The sequence below is a fragment of the Rattus norvegicus genome, chromosome 8, assembly GCF_021556685.1.
Source record: "Rattus norvegicus strain SHRSP/BbbUtx chromosome 8, alternate assembly SHRSP_T2T, whole genome shotgun sequence".
Classification (NCBI taxonomy): domain Eukaryota; kingdom Metazoa; phylum Chordata; class Mammalia; order Rodentia; family Muridae; genus Rattus; species Rattus norvegicus.
In genome coordinates this window covers 111,461,208-111,484,169 of record NC_141541.1, presented here as the reverse complement: position 1 = coordinate 111,484,169, position 22,962 = coordinate 111,461,208, and the positions used below count along the sequence as shown (strand labels likewise).

At 46.6% G+C, this 22,962-nt stretch overlaps 1 protein-coding gene and 1 long non-coding RNA gene across 4 annotated transcripts in view; one reads left to right on the top strand and one right to left on the bottom strand.

The window, feature by feature from the left end:
- The window catches only part of Rab6b (RAB6B, member RAS oncogene family), a 69,016-nt gene extending 65,798 nt beyond the window's left edge, over window positions 1-3,218 (bottom strand). The window contains 1 exon segment of one of the 2 annotated variants that reach the window (NM_001108775.3): window positions 2,803-3,218. In NM_001108775.3, the coding sequence (NP_001102245.2) occupies window positions 2,803-2,872 (70 nt within the window). In that variant the 5' untranslated portion in view covers window positions 2,873-3,218. 2 annotated transcript variants of the gene reach the window in all.
- On the top strand, window positions 2,436-14,385 carry LOC148004327 (uncharacterized). Of its 2 annotated transcripts, none has more exons than XR_015628020.1 (3): window positions 2,436-2,550; window positions 9,058-9,221; window positions 14,197-14,385. It is a non-coding gene; the product is annotated as an uncharacterized LOC148004327 (long non-coding RNA). The 2 variants fall into 2 exon arrangements; XR_015628021.1 differs by having other exon boundaries at window positions 2,458-2,556.
- The last annotated feature ends 8,577 nt before the right edge of the window (window positions 14,386-22,962 follow it).

Genomic DNA, 22,962 nt, shown 5'->3' with positions numbered 1-22,962 from the left:
CTGGCTGGAGGTGTGTTCCGGAGAGTGGGCACTCACCAGCTTCCTGTTCGAAGCAGTTCCCTGGTGCCTTTGAAAGCCTCACGCCTACCTATGATTGATTCTCTGCTCCAGGGTTATCTTCTTCCTTACCCTGCATCAAGCCTGGCACCCCTCTTTGGAATCCAGCTGTCTCTGCCCACAAGCCGAGAGGGATGCTACCACAACGCTGGGATAGAGATCAGGAGAAGGCTGTGTCCTTCCAACCTCGTTTACTGCCTCCATCACCATCAGCTGACTCGGCTCCTATAGGGAACCTTAGGCCTCATATTTCAGTTGGCTCAAGTGCTCCGGTGGAAGGTGAGGGGTCTCTGAGGTCACATAGGAAGGGAGAGCTAGGGTAGGGTTTGGAGCAGATGTCAGGAGCTTCCCTCCACAGCACAGACTGCAGAGGATGCTGGCGTGCAGAATCGAGGTTAGAAGAAGAAGGGGCTACAGTCACGACCCACTGGGCTCCGGGATACACATAACCTCTGCGACTCACAGACAGCAGAAGTTCTGTAAGCCGGAGGTAAACAATTCACTAATAACACATCGAAGTGGAAGAAACTACTCAAGGGCTTCGGGCTGTCTGCCGGAAGGGACCAAAGTGGCCGGCAGTCAATCTCACTGATGGATTATGTTCCAAGGGCCCATGAACCCTGTCTCTAACCAACTAGTCAAGCATTCCCGCCAGGTCACAACCAACTGTTCCTGAGCCCATTTATCCTCTCAAAGAGGTTCCGGACTTGGCTTCTCGAATTGAAGGTCATCCTATTTCCCAATGACATGCTAGTTAAAAATGGTAGACAGGAAAAGGGAAGTGTGAGTGCCTGCTCCCAAAGGGTTCGCAACTCACAGTGGGTCTCTGGGCAAGCCCTTCCCACTACCTTCCCTCTCCACATGAGCGTGTGAGGAAGGGTTGTCTCTCATTTCTGTGACTTCAGACTTGTAGGGGTTGGCAGAGCTCTCCGTGGGGGGGGGGGCGCGGGTTTCCACCCATCGGAACAGTTTCTAAGGGAGCCCGGAGTTTTCATTCAAACCCACCACATTTGACTCTTTATGGAACTGTGTTTAGATTTAGAATAAACAAATATTGTTTGAACTCCAGGCACTGGGGGAAACACGAGGTATAAGGGCTGCTTCTAGCCACCCATTACTCAGAGACAGAAACTGAGTGTCCAGGAGGCCTCAGATTAGATAAACAAACTTCACCCCAAGGCTGCTGGGCACCTGCAGGTTTCCTCCTAATGCTGAGGTGCTCCCAAATCCTTCCCACACAGCAAGGAATGAAGGTGTCCTTGGTGACACTGGGGTCTACAAAGCACAGGTAGTCAGATCCAGCTGGCTACCTAGCTGAGAGGGGTTTGATCTGAAATGTCCCAAACCCTGCTCTCCAGGACAGGCAACCACTTCTTCCACTCTGATCCCAACCCTCCATCTCAGGTACTTTCTGAGCATCGGCAGACAGGAGATGGCCATGTGACCTCCACAGCCCACACGTACACGTCATAGCTGCACTGTGCCTGGGCCCACCAGGTCCTCCCACAGCCTTCTTCCTCTTGGCCTCTAAACCAGCTAACAGAACTGGTTTACAGAGCTAGAGCCGGGGATCCCGCCCCCTAGGGATCCCCTTCTCCTCCAGCAGAAATGGATGCTTAGAAGCCCAGCTTGTCTCTATAAACCCCTGAACCGAGGCTCTCAAGGAGCCACTCCTTCCTATAGGTATCAGAAGGGTCTCGGCTCTTCAATCTGGGCTTCCCACCTTGGACCAACCTAGGTTTCGGATATTGGAGACGGGAGACTCCTGGGCAGCAAAGAAACCCTTAGTCTCCCCCTCTGTAGGCTCTGGCTGGCTGCCACGGTGACCTCCCCTCCCCCAAGAAGGGCGGTGAGCTGGGAGAGGGGGGTGGGAGAATCCACCGGCTTCACTGATGCTCTCTAGAGGGGGCAGGGAAGCCAGGCAGGGCGTGTCGCCTAGGCCTTTCTCTGCCCAGTGCCAAGCTCATAGATATGAGATGCTTCTGTACCATCCCCCAAGTCAACTGCTATGGGGAAAATCTTCACTCTCACGATCCACACCCCTGAGCCCCAAAGAGGCTAACGCATTAGTGAAGGACAGTGAGTCTAGAACCTTCTGCCCAGTCGGATGTAAGCCAGAGAAGCTAAGTGCCCTGTTCCCCTACCATTTGCACCCACTCTTTTCGAAAAGGGACAGGTATCGTGTCCCTCATTACCCAGCAGCAATCTGTTCCAGGGCTGGACGTGTCATTTCCCCAGGTTCCAAGCAGGGTCCGCAGGGAGCCCCTCGGGCTTAACCTTGGGGAGGGGGCAACCAGCTCCCAGCCCCACCTCATTCTCCCAAGAGAGAGAGGCTCCTGTCCCTTCGCCCACACCCTCGCGGGCACCCAGACACCTGCACAGTGCTCCGCAGCCTGTGCCGCAGTGCGAGCTAGTCAGCGAGCCTGCGAGCCCGGCGCCTAGAGCCGGCGAGCTAGCCGCCGCCCTCGGTCCTCCAGGACGCACCTGCACCGGGTACCGGTACCCACATCCCACACTCACCCTCATCCTCTGACCCCAGAGCCGCCTTCTTCCTTTCCCCCCTGGTCTTCCACAGCCCGGCCCCGCCCGAGCCAGTCCCATCTCCCCATCTGCATCCCTCTCCTCTACCGGGGCGTGGAAGGGCCTTGGCGAGCCGGGGCTGGGAGGGTCCCTAGTGGGGTGGCTGAATGGGCGGCGTGGGGAAAAGACTCGGCTCCGAGCCGAGAGAATAAGCCGAGTACTCACCGCTCTGCTCCCCTAGGAACACCAACTTGAATTTTCGCAGCGGGTTCCCAAAATCTCCCCCTGCGGACATGGTGCTGGCAGCTGGGGCCGGGCGAGGAGGAGGAGGAGGAAGCGGCGAAGGAGCAGGGAGGGGAGAGGAGGAGGGCGAGGGGAGGCGGCGAGCGGTGCGGGAGCCGGAGGGGGAAGGGCTGGCTGCGCGCGCCCCTGACTCCCCAGCTGCGGCCGGGCCCCGGCCTGCGGCTGCGTGTCCGACGGCGGCGACGGCGGAAAGGGAGGAGGCGGGGTGCGCGGCGCAGCCCTGGGTGGCGCTGGCTGCACGGGCGAAGGGCGCGCTGTGGACGCCCGAAGCTCGGCGCGGGCAGCGAGGCACGGGCGGAGCGGGGCGCAGGGACCGAGCTGGGCGGAGGAGCGCTCTCCGAGCAGCGCCACGCGCCCCCTCCCGCCCGCCTGCTCCGCCCGCGCCTGCGCTCTGCGCTCTCCCCAGCCTCTGATGTCATGCGGGGCCGGTGGGTTTGCGGGGCTTGGGGGGCGTGCGCCATCCAGCACCACCGCCCACCCCCGCTGGCAGCCCGCCCGGGAGAGCCACCTCCCCTTGCGCCTATGAGAGTTGTCCCCTTTGGAGCGGCTTGCTCTGGCCCGCTGCTTGTCTCCCCCATCCACCTAGGGGGGAAAAAAAAAGGACAGGATGTGAGGGTAGGAGGACATTTGCTTCTCGTGTTTGACACCTAGATGAGTCTCAGACCCAGATGGCAGACAGTGCAGGAAGGTAGAAAAGGGCCAGTGTGTGGTGTGGTGGTGAGCAGGAAGATCTGGGGATACCTGGAGCAGATGTGGGATATGGCTCCTCTGTGGTCCCCGGTGGCCTCTAGCTCACCCTCCTATCTAGGCTCAGACTCTTCATGGGAAGGGGTCTGTGGTTGTCCCCCCCGCAAAGCTGGCCAGTGGGAGAGAAGCCCTTACAGGATGTGCCTAGTTGGGTTTGAATCCTAACCTGCTCCGTGGTGGAAGCCAGCTCCACTAACCCAAGGACAGTCCACTGCCTCTTTTGACCCTGAGGCCACCAGTCCAACCACGCGCCTGCACCCTGCTAGCTAGATTTGGTTAGTTTAGGTTTAGGTAATGATCTCCAAGATGATAAGAGGGGGCGACCTCTATGCTTGCAGGACACACATAAAGAGCAGATGCCAGACTGGGGCTAAATGCACTCCCCAAACAGAACAATCTAAAGCATCCGGTTAACTGAGGCTTTACGAAGCCCCTCCCCTCTTCCTCTCCTGCCACTTGTCAGTCTTGACCTTCTCTAGCCATTCCGGGAATGTTTATTTGGGAACGTTTGGAATGTGTAGTGTATGTTACACAAAGAGAGCCACGGGTGACATGCACCCCCGTGCCTCCAGATTTCCCAAGGGACATTTGTGAATTTGTCCAGAATGTCCCCACTAGAGTCTCCCTGCCGCAGGTTAAACCCCTCAGGAAACTCCATGGAAGGAGCAGCTGGGGTTCCACTTCACACAGCTTAGGAAACAGTTGCCGAATGCTCGCATTAATGTCTAAAATTACTCTCAAATCAGAGTAAGTGTTCTATTCCCGTGGTCTTCTTCGGTTTTGGAGTTCCTGGAGTTGCACGCAGGTCATCCCTCTGAGATATAAGCGCACAGCGTTTGGCACATGACTAAGGGTAACTCTCAGGCTGCACCCTACTTTTGTCCCGCGTATGCTGCTGTCTCAGGATCCAGCATGGGCTGAAGAAAGTTCTGGCAGGTGTGTCCAACCTACTGTCCATAGGCCTTACAGGATAGCTATGAACTCAGCCCAGTGCAATATTGCAATCTTATGTAGAACATTATGAGATACTGGATGGGTTTTAAAAAAATTTTTGCAAGTTTTTGTTTGTTGTTGATTCCATTGCCTGGTTCTACAGCGTGGGTTTTGTAGATTGCAATGTTGTGTCTCAATAGCTAGAGGTTGGACACTCCCACAAAGAGGAAATTACTCCTAAGCCACACCTCTCCCTGACTTTGAGTGAAAGGTCAGCGGTGGTCAAGGCATCCAAGGGGGTCACATCCTCCTGTCTCCTCACCCTTACTGGTTCAGTCGACTGGGTTGGCTCCTGCAGTCTGGGCAGAACTACACAGCATCATCTTCACACTGTGTGACTGCTAACCTCAGAGTGCATCTGCTCTCTTCCAAGTCTCTCTCCTACCCTTGCCGTTCCTTTGTCTCCTAGGGGAAGGGATTATCCTTATTGTGTCCTGGGACATCAGGCCTTTCCCATGTGCTAGAAAAAAAGAGCCACTGTTAAGCCTCGATTTGGCAGCCCCACTAGAAAGAGTTCCTTCTGCATAGCATCTTTCTGCTCTAGCTGATGAGTGTGCTCTCTGAACAAGGGACACGGAAAGACACTGCATCACAATGAACACGCACTTGCCTTCCAATATTTCTTTTATTCCCTCCCCCCTTCCTTCTTCCCCAAGGCAGAAAAACCCAAACTCTGGTTTTTCTCTCAGTTGTAGCCCATTTAGAAGTGTCCTCTCACCACTTCCACTTCTCTTGAGTCTTTTGAATTCATATTTCAAGCTCTGTCTCCCGACTTGCGCTCTCCTTCCCATTGTGCTACCAAGATTCCTGTTCATGCATAGAGCGGAGTCTTTCTGCCCCATGACTGTTTAGTATTCCACTGTCTGCCCCAATTTTGAAACCATTTTCAGTAAAAATGTGTCCAGTTTTTAAAGCTTGAAATAGTTTTAGATTACATAGAGGTTTCAAAAAATAGTACAGGAAGTTTCTGTGTCTCTTCATCCAACAGCCCCACGATAACATCTTACATAACCACAGTACCTTAGCAGAGCCAGGAAATTAACCTTGGAAAAAACACCCAGCCTTCTTTCTGCTTTGCAAATGGTGCAGATAGGAATGTTCTCGACCTGTCTCCTGGTGTACCTGCATAAAGGTTCCAAAGGTTTGCAGAGAGGAAACACATCAGGTGGACTAGAACGTGATGTATGTTATCTTTATGCTAAAGGTCGCTGTCAGAGCATACAGCCACCTCACCACCCATGTGTCTTTATGTTCTTCAAGAACGTCTTGGCTATTTGCCCTTGGCTATTTACCTAAAAACATTCTACACATTTCTCTTTATTTGGAACTCACTATGGGTTCACAAGAAGTTGCAAAAAAGAAGTCAGAACCATGGGTACTTTACCTACCCCCCCTTCCACCAGGGTAGTATCTTACAAGTTCATTGTCATAGCCTGTTATATAGACAATCAAGAAGGAGGTCTTTCTGGCATAGATAACTCTATGGGGAGAATCTGAGTTCCTGTTTGTATCAGTGGATCTACTCCATTAGTGCTAAGAGGTAGGCCATTGATGCCTGAGTTCTTTGTATTCTTTAGATAAACCTTACTTGATTATTATAAGTTGTTCTTTTATATACATTAAATTTGACATCCTAAAATTTTGGCTTTTTTGGGGGGGGAGCTATGATTGTTGTCCCGCAATTTTCTTCTCTTTTGACATCATCATTTGGTTTGGATAGTGGACTCATGCTGGCCTCGGAAAAGGAACTGAGAAGTACAAAGATATCATCCATTTCTGGCAAGAGATGACTCAGTGGTTAGGAGCATTTCCTGTGCTTCCTTCCAGAAGACCAGAGTTCTGTTCTGAGCACCCACATCAGGCAGCTCATGACCCGCCCCAGGGAGCTCTGACTCCCTCTTCTGGTCTCCATGGGCACTCACAGGTCACACAGACACACAGACACACAGACACACATAAATAAAGATCCTTAAATTTTTATGTAGTTATTTTTCGAGGCACAGTTTCTTTGTGTAGCCCTGGCTGTCCTCTGTAGACCAAGCTGGACTCAGATTCAGAGATGTTTTTGCCTCCTGAGTGCTGGGATTAAAAGTGTGAACTACCATACCCAGATAAAATAATTTGCTAGTGAAAAAAATTTAAGTTGGATGAAATTAACTAATGAAGCCATTAATTCTTGCTTTTCTTTATGGGGAGACTTAAAAAATATCAGTTCAGTTTCTTCAATAAATATTAGGCTCTTTGGGTTCTCTGTTAGTTTTCATGAGGGATCAGCAACGGTGTCTTTAAAGGAATCTTTCCATTTAAGCTATACAATTTGTGTGTGAGAGAGACTATTTGTAATGTTGTCTTATTAATCTTTTAATTCTATAAACTGTCTAGTGATATGTCTCCTATTTTAGTCATTGACAGTTTATAGATGCCTTCTTCCCTGTCCCCCAGCATTCTGTCTAGAGGTTTATTGGTTGCCCTGATCTTCTTAAACAATGCACTTAAAAAAAGATTTATTTTTATTTATATGGATACACTGTAGCTCCCTTCAGGCACATCAGAAGAGAGGGCATTGGATCCCTTTACAGATGGTTGTGAGCCACCATGTGGGAATTGAACTCAGGTCCTTTGGAAGAGCAGTCAGTGCTCTTAACCACTGAGCCATCTCTCCAGCCCAACAATGCATTTTTGATGTATTAATATTATTTTTTTTCTCTTGTGTGGGTCTTGTGTGGACAGCCTCAGCTGCTCTGAGATCATGAGTGCTGTGGTTCTGTCATATACAGAAGACACTTTTTGGCCTTTGGACCTTACAGTCTTTCTCCTTCCTCTTCCATGTTTCCTGAGCACTGGGGGAAGCGGGTCAAGCACATCACTTTGAAACCATAACCTTTGTGGTGACGTGGGTAAGGAATGTCCCCCACAGGCTCACATAGTTGGGGTCTCTGTCCCTGGTTGGTGGAGCTGTTTGGGAGGTTATGGAATCTTTGGATGATGGAGCCTTGCTGGAAGACATACGTCAGATGATCCAGACTTTCAGAGTTTATAGCCTTGTCCCATTTCTTGTTGGTTTTTCTGCTCTCCGCTTGTGGTTGAAGATGTGATCTTCTCCGCAGCCGAGACCATCAGCTACCATTTCTTCTCCATCATTATGTACTCACTATGTTCATCATTATGTTCATTATGAACCGAAAGCTGAAATTAGCTCTTCCTTTTTGCAAGTCATATATGGTTATGGTGTTTTGTCACATTGATAGGAAAATAACTAATATGCCCTTCCATTTCTCTTCCCCACAGGCTCGAGACCTTGAAAGAGGCACTCATTCCAACATTGAAGATCCCCACAGTCTTTAACAACTTCAATATTTTAGAAGTTCAAAGTCAGCTCCCATAAAATAACAATAATAATGTTACATACTTATAGTATATAAGAGCATAGAGTAAATATATTTAAAAATGGAAGAACCAGGGCCCAGCAGGGAACAATCACACCAAAGCAAAACTAAAATCCAACAGGACGAACAGCAGATCCTGCAGCTTCCTGTCCAGCAACTGGAGCTCATATCATAATCAACTGGGTACCAGAGGACTCAGATAGCTTCACTCCTCTGACTCTGCCACCTGTAGAACACACAGATTCTCTCCTAGGCCACCTCCGCTCCATGCCTGCAAATCTCCTTGACAGATGTCCCTTAGTTCTGACATCTCTAACATCCCAGAGGGTTCTCCATAACACTGGGGCTTCATTTTCACAACTTCATACCTCTTAGTACCTCTGTTCAGGGTCTCCAGCCCCGCTACACACTGCCGGGCCTCAGCTGCTCATCAAGAGTTTCTACATCCTGTACCCTCCATGCTGTCTGCTGTCTGATTTTGCTAGCTTGGATAGATCCTGGTACCAGTGAGCCACAGTCGCATTTGGCTTTTGTGCACTGGTCTTGGGGAGACATTTCCCTAGGCAGTTGCTTTTAAGGAGCTCTGAAGTTGGGCTTTCTTGCTTTAAATGAATTTGGATCTTCACAGGGTAGAGCTTCCTATTTAGTTTTTTTTTTTTTTTTTTTTTTTTTTTTTTTTTTTTTTTTTTTTTGCCTTTGGGACAAGAACAGTCCTGGGAGTCCCTTCTCTAGCACACAGCAATGAATGTGTCCCTTCTCTTCTTGGAATCGTAAACTAAAATAAAGACCATTCTGGTTAGGTTTCTATTGCTGTAATAAACACCATCACCAAAAGCCACTTAAGGAGGACAGGATTTGTTTCATCTTGCAGATTACAGTCCATCCTTGAGGGAAGTTGGGTCACAAACTTGGAGGTGTGAACTGAAGCAGAGGCCCTGGAGGAATATTGACTACTGGCTTGTTCCTCGTGGCTTGCTGAACCTGGGTTGTTGTGTTATACTGTTTTGTTTTGCTTTGCTTTTTTATTTTATTTTGTTTTGTTTTTCTTTAGGATCCAGGACCACCTGCCCAGGGGTGGTATTGCCCACAGTGGGTTGGGCCTTCCCACATCAGTCAATCAAGAAAATGACCACACAGACTTGCCTACAGGTCAATATGATGGGAGCATTTTCTCTGCTGGGAAGCCCCTTTCCTCATGACCCATCTTGGCTCAAGGTGACAAAACAAACAAACAATTAAAATCCTAGCCAATACAAGCCTCTTACCACTTACATTGATTTTCTCAGAGTGTTTTATCACAGTAACGGGAAAATGAAATAGGCTGTAGTTATGACACTGATTCACAGTGGAGCTGGATATCCTCTCTGCCTGCACCCCACCCTAGGTTCACTTGATAACCTCACCTCACACGATGTCTCCATACATTAACGCCATTCATTATACTAATTTCTACCGATTTTGAGTTATAAACCCGCTATTACAGCATCACAAAGGACAGGCCTGGGAGTCCCTTCTCTTTCACAGAACAATGAATGTGTCCCTTCTCTCCTGAGCAGGCAGCTACTGACCTGCTTTCTGCTCCCGTGGCTTCGTCCTTCCCAGAATGTCATACACATTGGGATCAATCAATAGGCAGCCGTTGAGATCTATTCTATCTCACTTAGAAAAATTAGTTAAGCTCTATCCATTTGCTTTTTATTATTTGTCAAATTACGATACAGTTTCATAGTCTCAATTTGGGGAAATTATAAGTAAAACTGCCATCAATATACACATACAGATCTTGATGTTAACATATACCTTCAGGCCACTAGTATGTGTGCCCAGGAGTTAGATTTCTCTGTCATATGACTACCTTTGAAGAAGCTTCTGGGCTGTTTTCCTAACAGTGCATTTCCCACACATTTATGGAATATCAACACCACAACTTAAACCCCAAAGCACAACTTTTCTTTTTAACACAAATTTTCTTTTTAAAACACAGCTTTATCGTTTTTTATGGACTTAAAATTTGCCCTGTCACATTAGCATTACATAACTTTTGTATCCTGTGTCGCGGTGTTTTCTATAATTATGCACAAGCACTTTGTGTTTCTAGTCAGTGCTAATGGATTGACTCAGCACGAATTTATTTATATATTTATACATCAGTATAATAGCGTGATATTATATTCAGATACTATAGGTACAGTGGGACCTATATAAGTTGTAATTACTAATGAAATTATTTTCCTACGTTAGAAAGTAACAGATTGGGGTTGGGGATTTAGCTCAGTGGTAGAGCGCTTGCCTAGCAGGAGCAAGGCCCTAGCAAGGCCCTGGGTTCGGTCCCCAGCTCCGAAAAAAAAAAAAAAAAAAGAAAGTAACAGATTAGGGACTGTGGAAATGGCCTAATGGCTAATAAAGCTCGTTATGTGGGCAAGCTCGAGAAGCCACATAAGAAGCCAGGTGTAGTCACATGAGCCTGGAAATCCTTCACTGTGGTGGTGAAGAGACAGGAGGCTCGCTGGGGCTTGCTTTTAGCCAGCCTGGCTCCAGGTTCAGTGAGAGACCCTGCCTCAAAAGAGCAAGGTGGAGCGAGACACCTGACCTCATTCTCTGGCTTCCCAGGTGATGCGCATACAACACAATGCTCTCTCTCTCTCTCTCTCTCTCTCTCTCTCTCTCTCTCTCTCTCTCTCTCTCTCTCTCTCACACACACACACACACACAGTAATTAGTTAATTAGAGAGGGAATGAGTGCACAAAGCTTCGGGTATAAAATGAGAATCTAAGGAGCACAATAGTACTGTGACCAGAAGAAAGAAAAGGAAACCAGGGGAAGGGGGAGATGGTTCAATCTGTACAGTGCTAGCTGCACAAGCACAAGGACCAGGGTTTGATCCTAACACCCACATAAAAGATGGGCATGGTGCTATGGATGCTGTAAACCTAGCGAAGAGGGGGTGGAGATAAGTAGATCCCTGGTGCTTACTGGCTAGCTGGTCTGGCCAGTGGGTGAGCTCCAGGTTCAATAAGAGACCTGTTTTAAAAGTAAAATGGAAGTTGATCACGGAAGACATCCAATGATGACCTCTGTTCTACACACACACACACACACACACACACACACACACACACACACACACTGCACACAAAAACTGAAGGAAGAAACTAGAGGAAGTTATGCACAAATATAATGAGAGCAACTAAAACTTATAGCACACAACAAAAAATTCCTGTGTGAAAAATGAGAACTGAGAGCCGGTAACTGGCAGCGCACGCCTGGAATTCCAGCACTCCGGAGACAGAAGCAGAGCTTGCTTGCTTGGTAGACAGTGGTGGACAGTAGTGGACAGTAGTGGACAGTAGTGAACAACAGTGGACAGTAGTGGACAGTAGTGGACAACAGTGGACAGTAGTGGACAACAGTAGTGGACAGTGGTGGACAGTGATGGACAACAGTAGTGGGCAGTGGTGGACAGGAGTGGATGACAGTAGTGGACAGTGGTGGACAGGAGTGGATGACAGTAGTGGACAGTGGTGGACAGTAGTAGACAACGGTGGACAACAGTGTGGACAGTAGTGGATGATGGTGGACAACAGTAGTGGACAGTGGTGGACAGTAGTGGACAGTGGTGACAATAGCAGTGGACAACAGTGGTGGACAGCAGTGGACAACAGCAGAGGACAGTGGTGGACAGTGGTGGACAGTGGTGGACAACAGTGGACAGTAGTGGACAGTGATGGACAGTAGTGAACAATAGTGGACAACAGTAGTGGACAGTGGTGGACAGAAGTGGAAAACAGTAGTGGACAGTAGCGAACAACAGTATTGGACAGTGGTGGACAGTTGTGGACAGTGGTGGACAGCGGTGGACAGTGATGAACAGCGGTGGACAGCAGTGGAAAATAGTAGTGGATAACAGTGGACAGTGGTGGACAATGGTGGACAGTTGTGAACAGCAGTGGACAATAGTAGTGGACAGTAGTCCACAACAGTAGTGGACAGTGGTGGATAACAGTATTGGACAGTGGTGGACAGTGGTGGACAGTGGTGGACAGCAGTGGACAACAGTAGTGGACAGCGGTGGACAGTGGTGGACAACAGTAGTGGACAGTAGTGAACAGTGCTGGACAGAGTGGTGGGCAGTAGGGAACAGTGGTGGACAGGAGTGGACAGCAGTGGACAACAGTAGTGGACAGTGGTGGACAGTGGTGGACAACAGTAGTGGTGGACAGCAATGGACACAGTGGTGGACAGTAATTCGAGGCCAGCCTGGTCTACAGAGTGAATTCCAGGACAGCCAGAGCTACACAGAGAAACTTTGTGTTGAAAAACTAAAATCATACAAACAAAAAAAGCGAATGAGTCAGGAGTTGTAGATATTTTCAACTATTACTGAACTTGCTAAGTATCTCGTAACAGGTCTATAAGAAGTGATGGGATTTTTATCCTGAAACCAGAATTAAATATATAATACATTTCCCAAGATCTAAGTTATCATCATGACCAGACAAAATAATAGGATTCCTGCATCCATAATAACAATGATACTTTAAGAAGAAATGGCAAAAAACTTCTCATTTTTGTCATGGAAATTATATTTAAAATATGAAAACAGGAAAGATCTTTACAAAATTAATCTTCAGTTAAGGTACCTCATAATGAATTTTCTGTAGGGGATTCCTTTCAAAATATCAGAAATAATCAATCTAATGTTAGAAAAATTACAGGAACCATTTAAAGTTTAAGTAACTCATATGGCATAAGTGATACTGTCCTGTGATATTTTTACATGGTATCTTCAAGGATTTCCAAATTAGTTTGCAAAATACTGTCCATTTGTGGCCTAAAAGTCTGAGCTGAATCTGAAATAAGAATATTTTGAATATTTTATATGTGTCAAAAATAATCTCAGGTAGCTATAAATAAAATTAGGCTTGATCATGCCAGAAAATGTTTCAGCGAGTTTAATAACCCAGGCTTAGGAGAAGTACAAAACAAATGTTGGCCAGATATTCAATAAACAAAGTTTAAATGTCAGTGGGATTTTTTTCTCCTTCCTGGTTTTACATTCTCATGTGAAGTATCTAATTTGGAAATGGCAAAGAAAGAGGGAAAATTATGTATGATCCGGCAAAATAAGAACAAACACTTATTTTGCAGCTTTTTATGATACAAACCGAAAATGACTCAAACCTGTTTTTTGAAAATGGATCAATATGCACATTTCAATTATAAGCATTGCTATTGTAACATTTGTTATAAAAGTATGAGACATTTGTGAAGAAAGCTTGATGTTGATGAGTCCAGAGTTATTACCCCTTTAATGGAATATTAATGCCAAGTTGACATGAGTTACTGATTTCTTAGACCAACATGATTTTTTTTTCTTTTTTTCAGAGCTGGGGACCGAACCCAGGGACTTGCGCTTGCTAAGCAAGCGCTCTACCACTGAGCTAAATCCCCAACCCCCCAACATGATTTTTAAAACTAGTGTATTAGTTACTTTTCTTGTTGCTATGACCAAATGCCTGACTTAAAAAAAAAAACAACATGAGGGAAAAATTATTTCTTTTGGTTCATGGTTTGAGAGTATGAGTCCACCACGATAGGCAAAGCATGTCTCCACCTGTGAACTTTCACCTCCTAGCTTCTCAATGGAACAGAAAACAGTGAAGGGAAAATGCCAGTGCTCAACTGGTCTCCTCCTCCTCCTCCTCCTCCTCCTCCTCCTCCTCCTCCTCCTCCTCCTCCTCCTCCTCCTCCTCCTCCTCCTCCTCCTCCTCCTCTCTTCTCTGCTTCCCCTCTTCTTCCTCCTCATCCTCTTCCTCTTCCTCATTCTCCTCCTCCTTGTTCTTCTTTTTAGTCACTCTAGGACCCTGAATCGTGAGCTGCCCACATTCAGGTCTGGCCATCCCTCTTCAATGCTCTCTAAAAAAGTTCTTATAAACAAAAGTGTATCTCAATTCCTCAGGTATCTATTAATCCAATTGCGTTGACGAAGTTAACCATCAGAAGTGCACCTTTTGGCAGCTTGAAGTGATAAAGCTTCACTTTAGACCACAATTGTAGGCTTAGATATTTTTTTAAACCTATTTTTGATAAGGGTGCTCAAACACTTCCACCCCAGTTCTAGGTGAATCAGACAAGGGGATGTGGACTTGTTTAGTGTTCTCTGGGGTGATTCCAATCTCTATTTATCAGGATGCCAGCAGTCCAGTTCAGCAGTGTCAGGATACCAAACATGAATCAGCAGCAGTGACACGATCCAGCAGAAACTGCCAGGCTTCTGCAGAATCAGCATGAGTCAGCGGGAGAGAATGACCAGAACAAGCCCGAACACCAGGAGAAGTTCTCTGCTGTGTCTCTCTCAATAAAGTGAAGATGAACAAAGACAAAGTATGGTGGGCTCATACTCTCAACAAATGCTTCCTTGCAAGACCAAGGAAGCATTGCAAAGCTATGTAAGGGCCCCATCATTGTCATTGAGTCCTATTTACACTCTCTCCAAACATCACACGTCCTCCCATGTGTCTGTCCTTAGCAAACTACCACGTGAGTCTGCATCACTTGACATATCCAGAAACTCCCACTTCGATCTTTGTAGTGTGCGAATGATTTATATTAATCAGGTCTGTCATCGTCATTGTCGTCGTCATCATCGTCATCATTGTTATTATAAACCTAAACAAGAATTAAAATCCAGCAACATGGCTGCTCTGGCAAGGGATTACATCCAAGGACCTTCTAGGTCTTTATGATCTGGCTGAAATACAGACAGGATCGTAGTGCACACCTTTAATCCCTCACAATGACAGCATGGTTAGTTTGGAAAAGGAAGCAGCCATGTTTGAAAATAACATCTAATTGAGGAAGTAACATCTAATTGAGGGGCAGACAAAGTGATGAATCAGAAAGATTTAACAGAATGAGTCAGAGATAGGATACACCCGCCTCACACAAGAACAGCACAGGAAAGAGAAGTTAGTTAAGGGCAGCAAGAAGGAAATTTTACGGTATGGTATATGGTAGGTGTTTTTGAGTATGGTAGTTTTATAAAGACAGGTGGCAGAGAGAACAAGCAGACAGGTGAAGACAGAACTAACCAGAGCATTGGAAGAAGTCAGGAGATTAGAACATATTTCCAAAGTTAGTATGAGGCCAAGCAGAGAAGTTCAGTGAGAAGCCAAGAGAGGCTGGATTGAATCAGTCAGCTTGGAAAATTAGGTTGTATGGAGGTTAGAAGCTTCCAGGTCTAGGCTGACCGCTAGTTACAACAGAGAAAGAAACACTCTGGGCTCAGCCCAACCCATGTGTTTGTACGGCTTGGATACAGCTCTCTTCTCTGAGGAAATAAAAGAGACATTTACACAAACATATACTGAGTGAGTTTCTTTATATAAAAGAGAAAATGGGAAATGGTAATTCTTTGTTTATTTTTATTGTGTCATAATCTGGAAGTAGTTTGTTTTCCTAAGAGTTCTAACCTTCTGCACTTTAACCCTAGGTTTCTTTGTTAATTCTAGAAGGAATCTAGTCCTTAATATTGCAATTTTGTGGGGCTGGGATGGGGGTACAGCTCAGTGGTGGTGCCTGCCTAGCATATAGTGTAACCCTGGGTTCAGCTGTAAGCATTTTAACATCACCACCACCACCACCACCACCACCACCACACACACACACACACACACACACACACACACACACACACACACACACACCTACCTTGAGGCTGTAGAAACTACATTTATAGTTAGTGCTAGCTTTATTTTGTATATTTGTTATGGAAAAAGATTACTTACAAGGGAACATTTTATAAAATCTCTGGCTCTTCACCATATGTGTGCCAGGGATTTGAATTTGTTCTCTAATCACTTGACAAGGAATCCTTGGTTGTGTTCCCTCTTGTCTTGACGTGATTGATCACACAGTTTATAAACTAAGTCTCTGAGGAATAAAAACGTAATAGCCTGTGTGTGGGGGTGGGGTGGGGTGGGGGGTATGAGTGTGGCTCAGTGGTAAAGACCCAAGGCTTGATCTCAATACCAAAAAACAAAGTTATAGTAAACTTCCCTCCTTGAGAGGATTTTTTTTTTTTGGTAAGAATTTATAGCAGACTCACTTTAAAATAACAATGACATTTCTTCTATGACAGTTAAGGGACAGTGATAGATCCAGCTGGAGGAGGTTGAGCTCCTGCTCAGATAGGTTTCTCTCTTGTACATTGTCTAGGACCCGACCCCAGGGAATGAGACTGCTCACTTCAGATATGTCTTCTCACACCAGTTAATCCAACACAATTGCTTGCTGGCACAGAGGCTAAATTATCCTGCAGAGCTGTGCCCAGAGGCTTGTCTCCTAGGTGATCCCTGATCCCGTCAAGATGCAAACCATCACACCTTCCTGCCTGATAGCCCACCTCTGACCCACTAAACCTTGGCAGATTATCAGCCCGAAGATGTGGTCACAATCCTGCATTCAGAGAAACACCGGAGTGGTTTGGAGCTTCCTGACTCACAGTCCTTACAGCAAAGGAGATGGACATGCTCCTTCCTCTGCCTTCTTTATGTCTCTACAGCCAGGGTTGGGGCAGGTGAGCAGCCATCTTGGCAACTCCATAGAAAGCCGAGTAAAACCGTGGGTTTTAAGCTGGGAGATGTGGGTAAGCATATTAAATGAGTTCTTTCTTTTTTTAAACTCATGGATAGAGGATTAGACTTTTTTTTTTTTTGAAAAGAAACAGACAAAACTGTTTTTGGAATAAGTACTTTGCAAGTATAAAATTAAGCCATATAGTAATCATACTAATTAAGCTCTCATTTGATAAGTAAATACTGCACTCTGTTGAGGTGAGACAAATAGATAAAGATGTTTGGGGCTAAAAATCTACTAATTGCATTATTTTCGGTACCGAATGAGTTTCAAGCAACACAGACTAGTCTGTTATTATAAATTATGCCTAGTGTTACAACTTAATTGTTTTCTTCCTATGACTGCAGACTGAGAAAGCAAGGAGGAAATGTCACCTTTCTCTTAGATTTTACTAAGAAAAAAAAAGTCAGACTTTTGGCTCGAGGCCATGTCTAGGGAAAAATGAAGTTCAGAGCAGGCCTCCCCCTTGGAGCACAGTCATAGCAGCCCTCATTCAAACAACTTCATAAATGGAATGACAAATTAATACAAATTCTACAATGGAGAATGCTTGCCAGTCAGGACATTTTAACATGAAAACAAGTCTGAAGCGTATTATTAATATAATGGAACCCTGAGTGCTGAGTATAATCTGAAATCCATCAAAACTCCTAATTAAATAAACCTGTAGAAAATATTAGGTATGAATTTGACTTCAAAGATGATTCTTTGTTTAATTCCCGGGCATATGGGGCAATTATTCTAGTGTCCAACTGAGGCATATGCATGGCACGGCAATGCTTTATACTGGGAAGTTCAATTTACGAAAGTACAAGAGATTAGAATGCACATCGGAATGAATTACGACACAATGTTCCCATCATGAGTTCAAGAAATAGAACATTGCTACAATCAACACTCCTTCCTCCTCTCAGCCACTAAAATTTCTTTTCCCAAATTTAACTCTTCTTTCTTGCTGTTTGTTTTTGGAATTGCTGTTTTTATATTCTGTGTTTCAGTCTTCACTCTACAAAACACTTGCAAGACTTACCTGTGATGCCGTGTGTTTATTGGCAGAATTGTAACCAGTGTAATTAGGAAGGCCCAGCCCATTGTGGGTGTGGCACCCCCTCAGCTGGTGGGCCTGGGTTCTCAAAGACAGCAGGTTAAGCAAGGCATGGGAGCAAGCCGGTAAGCAGCATCCCTCCATGGCCTCTACATGGTAAGCAGCATCCCTCCATGGCCTCTACATGGTAAGCAGCATCCCTCCATGGCCTCTACATCAACTCCTGTCTCCAGGTTCCTGCCCTGACTTCCCTTCAGTGATGAATCTTGATGAGAATCACAAGATGAAAGTCAACCCTTTCCTCCCTGAGTTGCACTTTGTCCCACTGTTTCGTCACAGCAATGGAAACAATATGGGTCAACTGTCAGATCATTTTATGGTTAGTGCTACTTTGCTCTGTGTAGGAAACTCTTTCTAAGGTCTTAGATTTTCTTACCAACAAGTAAAAAGCTGAGTGAGAACCTTCTTCTCATTCTTCAGACAACTGTAAACCCAGACAATCAAGATACGGCTCTGTGCGTGTGTGTGTGTGTGTGTGTGTGTGTGTGTGTGTGTATTAAAAATGAGAGTCATGATTCTTTAGGAAATAATAACAGGATTGAGAATGAAGGTCAGTGGCTGATTATTTACTTACATCTGCAAGACCTCATGTTCAATCCTAAACACCAGGGGAACATGACATTAATGGGACCTGGAGTCTCTACAGAACATCACTCATAATGTCCAGGGCATATTAAAAAACTAGACTAGCGAATAAAAGGGGAAATGTGGCCAAAGTCCAGAAAGCAAAGCAGCCAAGTTATGAGATGACCCAGATGTCTACCTGAGCAGACAGAGTTGGAGGTAGCTATTAAAAATAGCTCAAAGACCTTACAGTCTTTGACTACAATGTGAATTGGTAAACAGGGACACAGCAGAGGGATTATGGAAGTGATTAAAAAAAGAAACAGTATTTTTAGACCTGAGAAACATTATACGAAAATGAACATATGTGTGGGTGGTTGCAAGGGGATATTTACAGGGTGCCGACGAAAACTCAATGAGCTTGGAGACAACTCATTGAAAGGGCAATCTGAGGATCGGCAGAAAAAATGGCGGAGGAGAACGACCCAGGGTGTTTGGGACGTCTGAGGTCATCCACAATGAAAGAATCTAAAATATAAATTACAAAATTATGATATAATCGTTCAGAGAGTACTAAGTATGATTCTCTCTCCCTAGGGAGAGTCTGTTATAGTTGGTGAGGCCTGGGAGCTGGAGCAGAAACCTTAGCGATCACCGGCTTCAATGGCAACCGGAAGTAGAAAGAAAGGGATGTGGATGTGGGGTGAAGCTGAAAAAAAAATGGCTCCCCTAGGGCACCTCTTTCAGCAAGGCTGCACTTCTCCACACCCTCCCCAGACAGCGCCACAAACTGGGGGTTCAAGTACATATTCTAGTACATAAGCCCAGGCGTGACACCACAGCAGACATAGGAATACACACATTTATCCAAACAAGTCGACAGCGGACTGTGAACGTGTGGGTATGACTACAGGCCACATAAACCCCAATAGAGCTCTTTTTGGAAACACCAAACTTTCAAGAGACTTCTGCATCGCTAATGAGATGCTAGGTCATTCAACTTTGGAAAGAGTTAATTTTTTATAGCCTATAAGCTATCATTTTTTCCACTTCTGGACATGTCTCCAACAGAAATGAAAATTTGCAAAAAGCTCACTCACAAATCTTCATAGTAATTTTATTTATCATAATAAAAATGTCACAACATGAATAGATAAAGACTTTGTGGCATATTCAGCCAAGAGAGTGCCATGGAACACTATAAAAGAATGAACAACCACAGCTACAAGCAATGGATCTCAGAAACATTAGGATGGATTGCATAAAACCATTTGCATGAAGCTTTCGAATAAGTTAGGTTAACTCGCAGGGAGAGAAAACTCCTCACTGGAGGGACGCAGAGTGGGAAAATGTACTCAAACCAATATCAACATAGTTTCTGAGAGTTACAGTGCTCTATACTTAAATGGACATGGTGATCGTGCTCTCATACACATCTGTCAAAGTGCACTGAACGATTAGCAGATCTGAAATGATTTTAGTCGTACACTGCCAGGAAAGAGTTTTAAAAACATGGTTTCGTCTTGTTTGTAAATTTTTGGCTTACTCATTTAAGGCTGGAAGAGCTAATGCTTGACATATAGAAATCAAAAAAGGGAGACTTAAGGCAAGAGGTGGAGAGTCCAGTTTCCCCTGCATTGGGATGCTGGTGTCTGATGCGAGTCTCCTTCAAGCTCTGCCGCACCTGGGATTGATCAGCCAATGGGGGGGGGGGGCACAGGAAGCGGCAGTTTATGTGCTGTCCTGGCTACTTCTGCCTTTGCTTCCAAGGAGCAAGAGCTTTGTTAGTCTTGTTTATCTTGCCCCTAGGCCTGGGGCTCAGTTCTTTTCAGAACGCTCTAGAAGGCGACAGGGTCACAGGCACCTTTTCTGAAGATGGGCAGTGCCTTTGATTATGATGTCTTTCAGAGGCTAGTGACTGAGGCCCAAGAGGTATACCGGTAAATACTGGAGACCTAGAAGGTGGAGGTGGAAGATGACTGGGTGCCCTGCAACCACTGACTGCTTTAGTCTGTAAGATCATGACAAGGCTGGATGGGAGGGGCCCCACGATGCAGCCGAGTGACCACCTTGGCCGTGCCAGCTCACAGGGCCTGGGAGCGCCCTCAGGGGCGAGAGTGCTTGGGTGGGGAGACTGGAGTGTCAGAGGGTGGCGGTGGGTTTGAGAGGGTGCTCTTGGCAGCGAGCAGCCTGGCCTCAGGAACACCCTCTCTGCAAGCTGCATGCGGTGATCCCCGCGGTGGCGCTGCCTCACTGCGGCCCTGGTGAGCGGCGCCGCCTAGTGGCGGACTACGACTTCAGGGCCCAGGAGCACGGATCACGCTTGCAAGAATAAGGCCTGGATACTGCTCTCTGCCGGAAGTCAGACCAGTTGCACTCCAGATCCCCTGTCTTTAAAAAGCGTGGTAATTGCATCTCACCAGAAGCCCAAAAGCACGAATGGCTTGGCGTTCTCTGATCTTTCAATACACTCTCGACTTCTGGAGCTGTTCTGGAATTCCAATTGCCCCAGTATGGGCCCAGGGGAGAGTCATTTCGAGTCATCTCCCACACCACCCCCAACTCACACCTCCATTTCTCCTCTGAAAGCTGGGAGTTTGTGAAGGTTAAGAATATTCAGTCTAATGCTTGACCCTAGCTGAGACCGCTAAGGTCACCCTTCGTTTTGGGGGGCTGTGTACATTTTAAATGCTGTACTGAGAGACCCACAGTGCAAAGAGAAGTTTAGGAGCCTGAACAGAAGACCTGTTCAAATAAGCGGCCCTATTTGGCTTTTAATTATACGCCTAGGGCTCCAGCTCCCATGGGGGTCGGGGGGTGGGGGCAGAAAGAGAGAAAGGGAGGGAGGGAGAAGGAGGGAGAGAGAGGGAGAGAGAGAGGGAGAGGGAGAGGGAGAGGGAGAGGGAGAGGGAGAGGGAGAGGGAAAGAGAGAGAGAGAGAGAGAGAGAGAGAGAGAGAGAGAGAGAGAGAGAGAGAGAGAGAGAGAGAATAACTTTGGCTGAAGCAAGGGAGAGAGACTACTCCAGAAGCAAGCTGGGACTACTTAGGAGGATGGTTGTTCTGGTCTCTGGGGTCCAAGGCTGTATTCTGAGGTAGGAATGCCCTCCTGGGACTGGTTGACTGGTCTCTAAAGCCATTCCCCAGGCTTTGAATGGGAAGAGAACTAGGCTGGTACCAATCTTCATGGCTTGGTCTAAACCAGACCTGAAGGATCCCCAAGGGGCCACTAAACCTAGATAGACTCTACCCTCCCCTCTGACCTTACCACAGTTCTCCTTCAGGTGCCCCAGTGTATTCTCAGCATATGCACAAGTTTGCTTGCCTTCCTACCTTTGTTCACAAGTTGGCTGTCCTCTCTGCCCATGCTTCTGACCCTTGAAATCAGCCCTAGCCCCTTTCTCTGATTTCCCGACTGAATTCACAGCACTTGGGTCTTTGCCTCATGTCAAATCCCTATCCTTGCTCAAGATAGATGCCCTGCAAAGTCAGGACATGCCTCTTGTCTGGTCCTTGCACACACCAGCTACCAAACAAATAAAGCGTGATTGACAACTGGAGGGAACCTCATTTATCTATCTATAGATGTGATGGTCACACTGGCCTCACCATTCAGGAAGAAGCTCTGGGTGAGACTCCTCCCCTGGAGATAAGCCCCTCCCCTTGGGGAGGGCATACTCAATCAGCTGTCTTCTCCCTAGCTCCTCAGCCTTCTCATCTTTTTGCCTAAGTTGTTGTCAACTAAAGAGAACCTTTTTCTGGCCCTGCATCTCTCTAAGCCTCTGATCTATCAGCTCTGCCTGTTCTGAGCCTGTCCTCCCCACTTCTCCACCCCTAAGGCAGCCTTGACCTTGACCTTGACTTTGTCCAGGTATCATATTTTCACCTCTGGGGACCCGATGTGGATGCTTCCTCCCTCTCTGTGCTCACCCCTCTGACAAGACTAATGGAAGGGTCTCAGTGAGCATATCGGTTCACTAGACACACTCCCCACGGTGGAAGATTCTAGCACTTGTCTACGTCTGTCCCCTCTCCTCTCTCAGCACAAAGGATTGTATTCCCTCACCTGTACAGAAGTTAGATAGTGCCGTGAAACTCGTTCTGGCCAAGAGCCTGGGAACAGAAAGACTCTGTGCTCCTTCTGGCCCAAATACTTGCTTCCCATGGCGAGACCTTCTTAGCTTTCTTCCCTGCCTCACTAATTGTGGATCGACGAAGCAGAGGTACCTCAAGTCCAAATAGTTGGCATTCTGAGCCACCCTTGGAAGCCACCCAAACAAGCCATGGGCTTTGTGCAAACAAGAGATAAATGTGTGTTGTGTCACGTGACTGAAGCCTAGCCAAGCCTATTCTGGGTGGTTTGAAGAGTTCAGTAAATACATGCATGGCTTGGCAAGCTGTAGTGATCTATTACATTTTGTTGTTGTTATCAGAGTGTAGCAGGTGCCTGGGGGGGCAGGGACTTTAGCAAGGTAGAGAGCCCTGTGTCCTGTGGCCACCGTACAGGGCTGGAAATGGGTGTGGAGACTGATAAATGGGCAGGGCATGTTACTAGAGAAAAGTTTTCTCTCATTAATGATTTGCCAAGGGCTTGCCCAGAACCTGCTTACATATTTAATCACTGATGAAAGGTTAACGAATCTGGCCTTCTT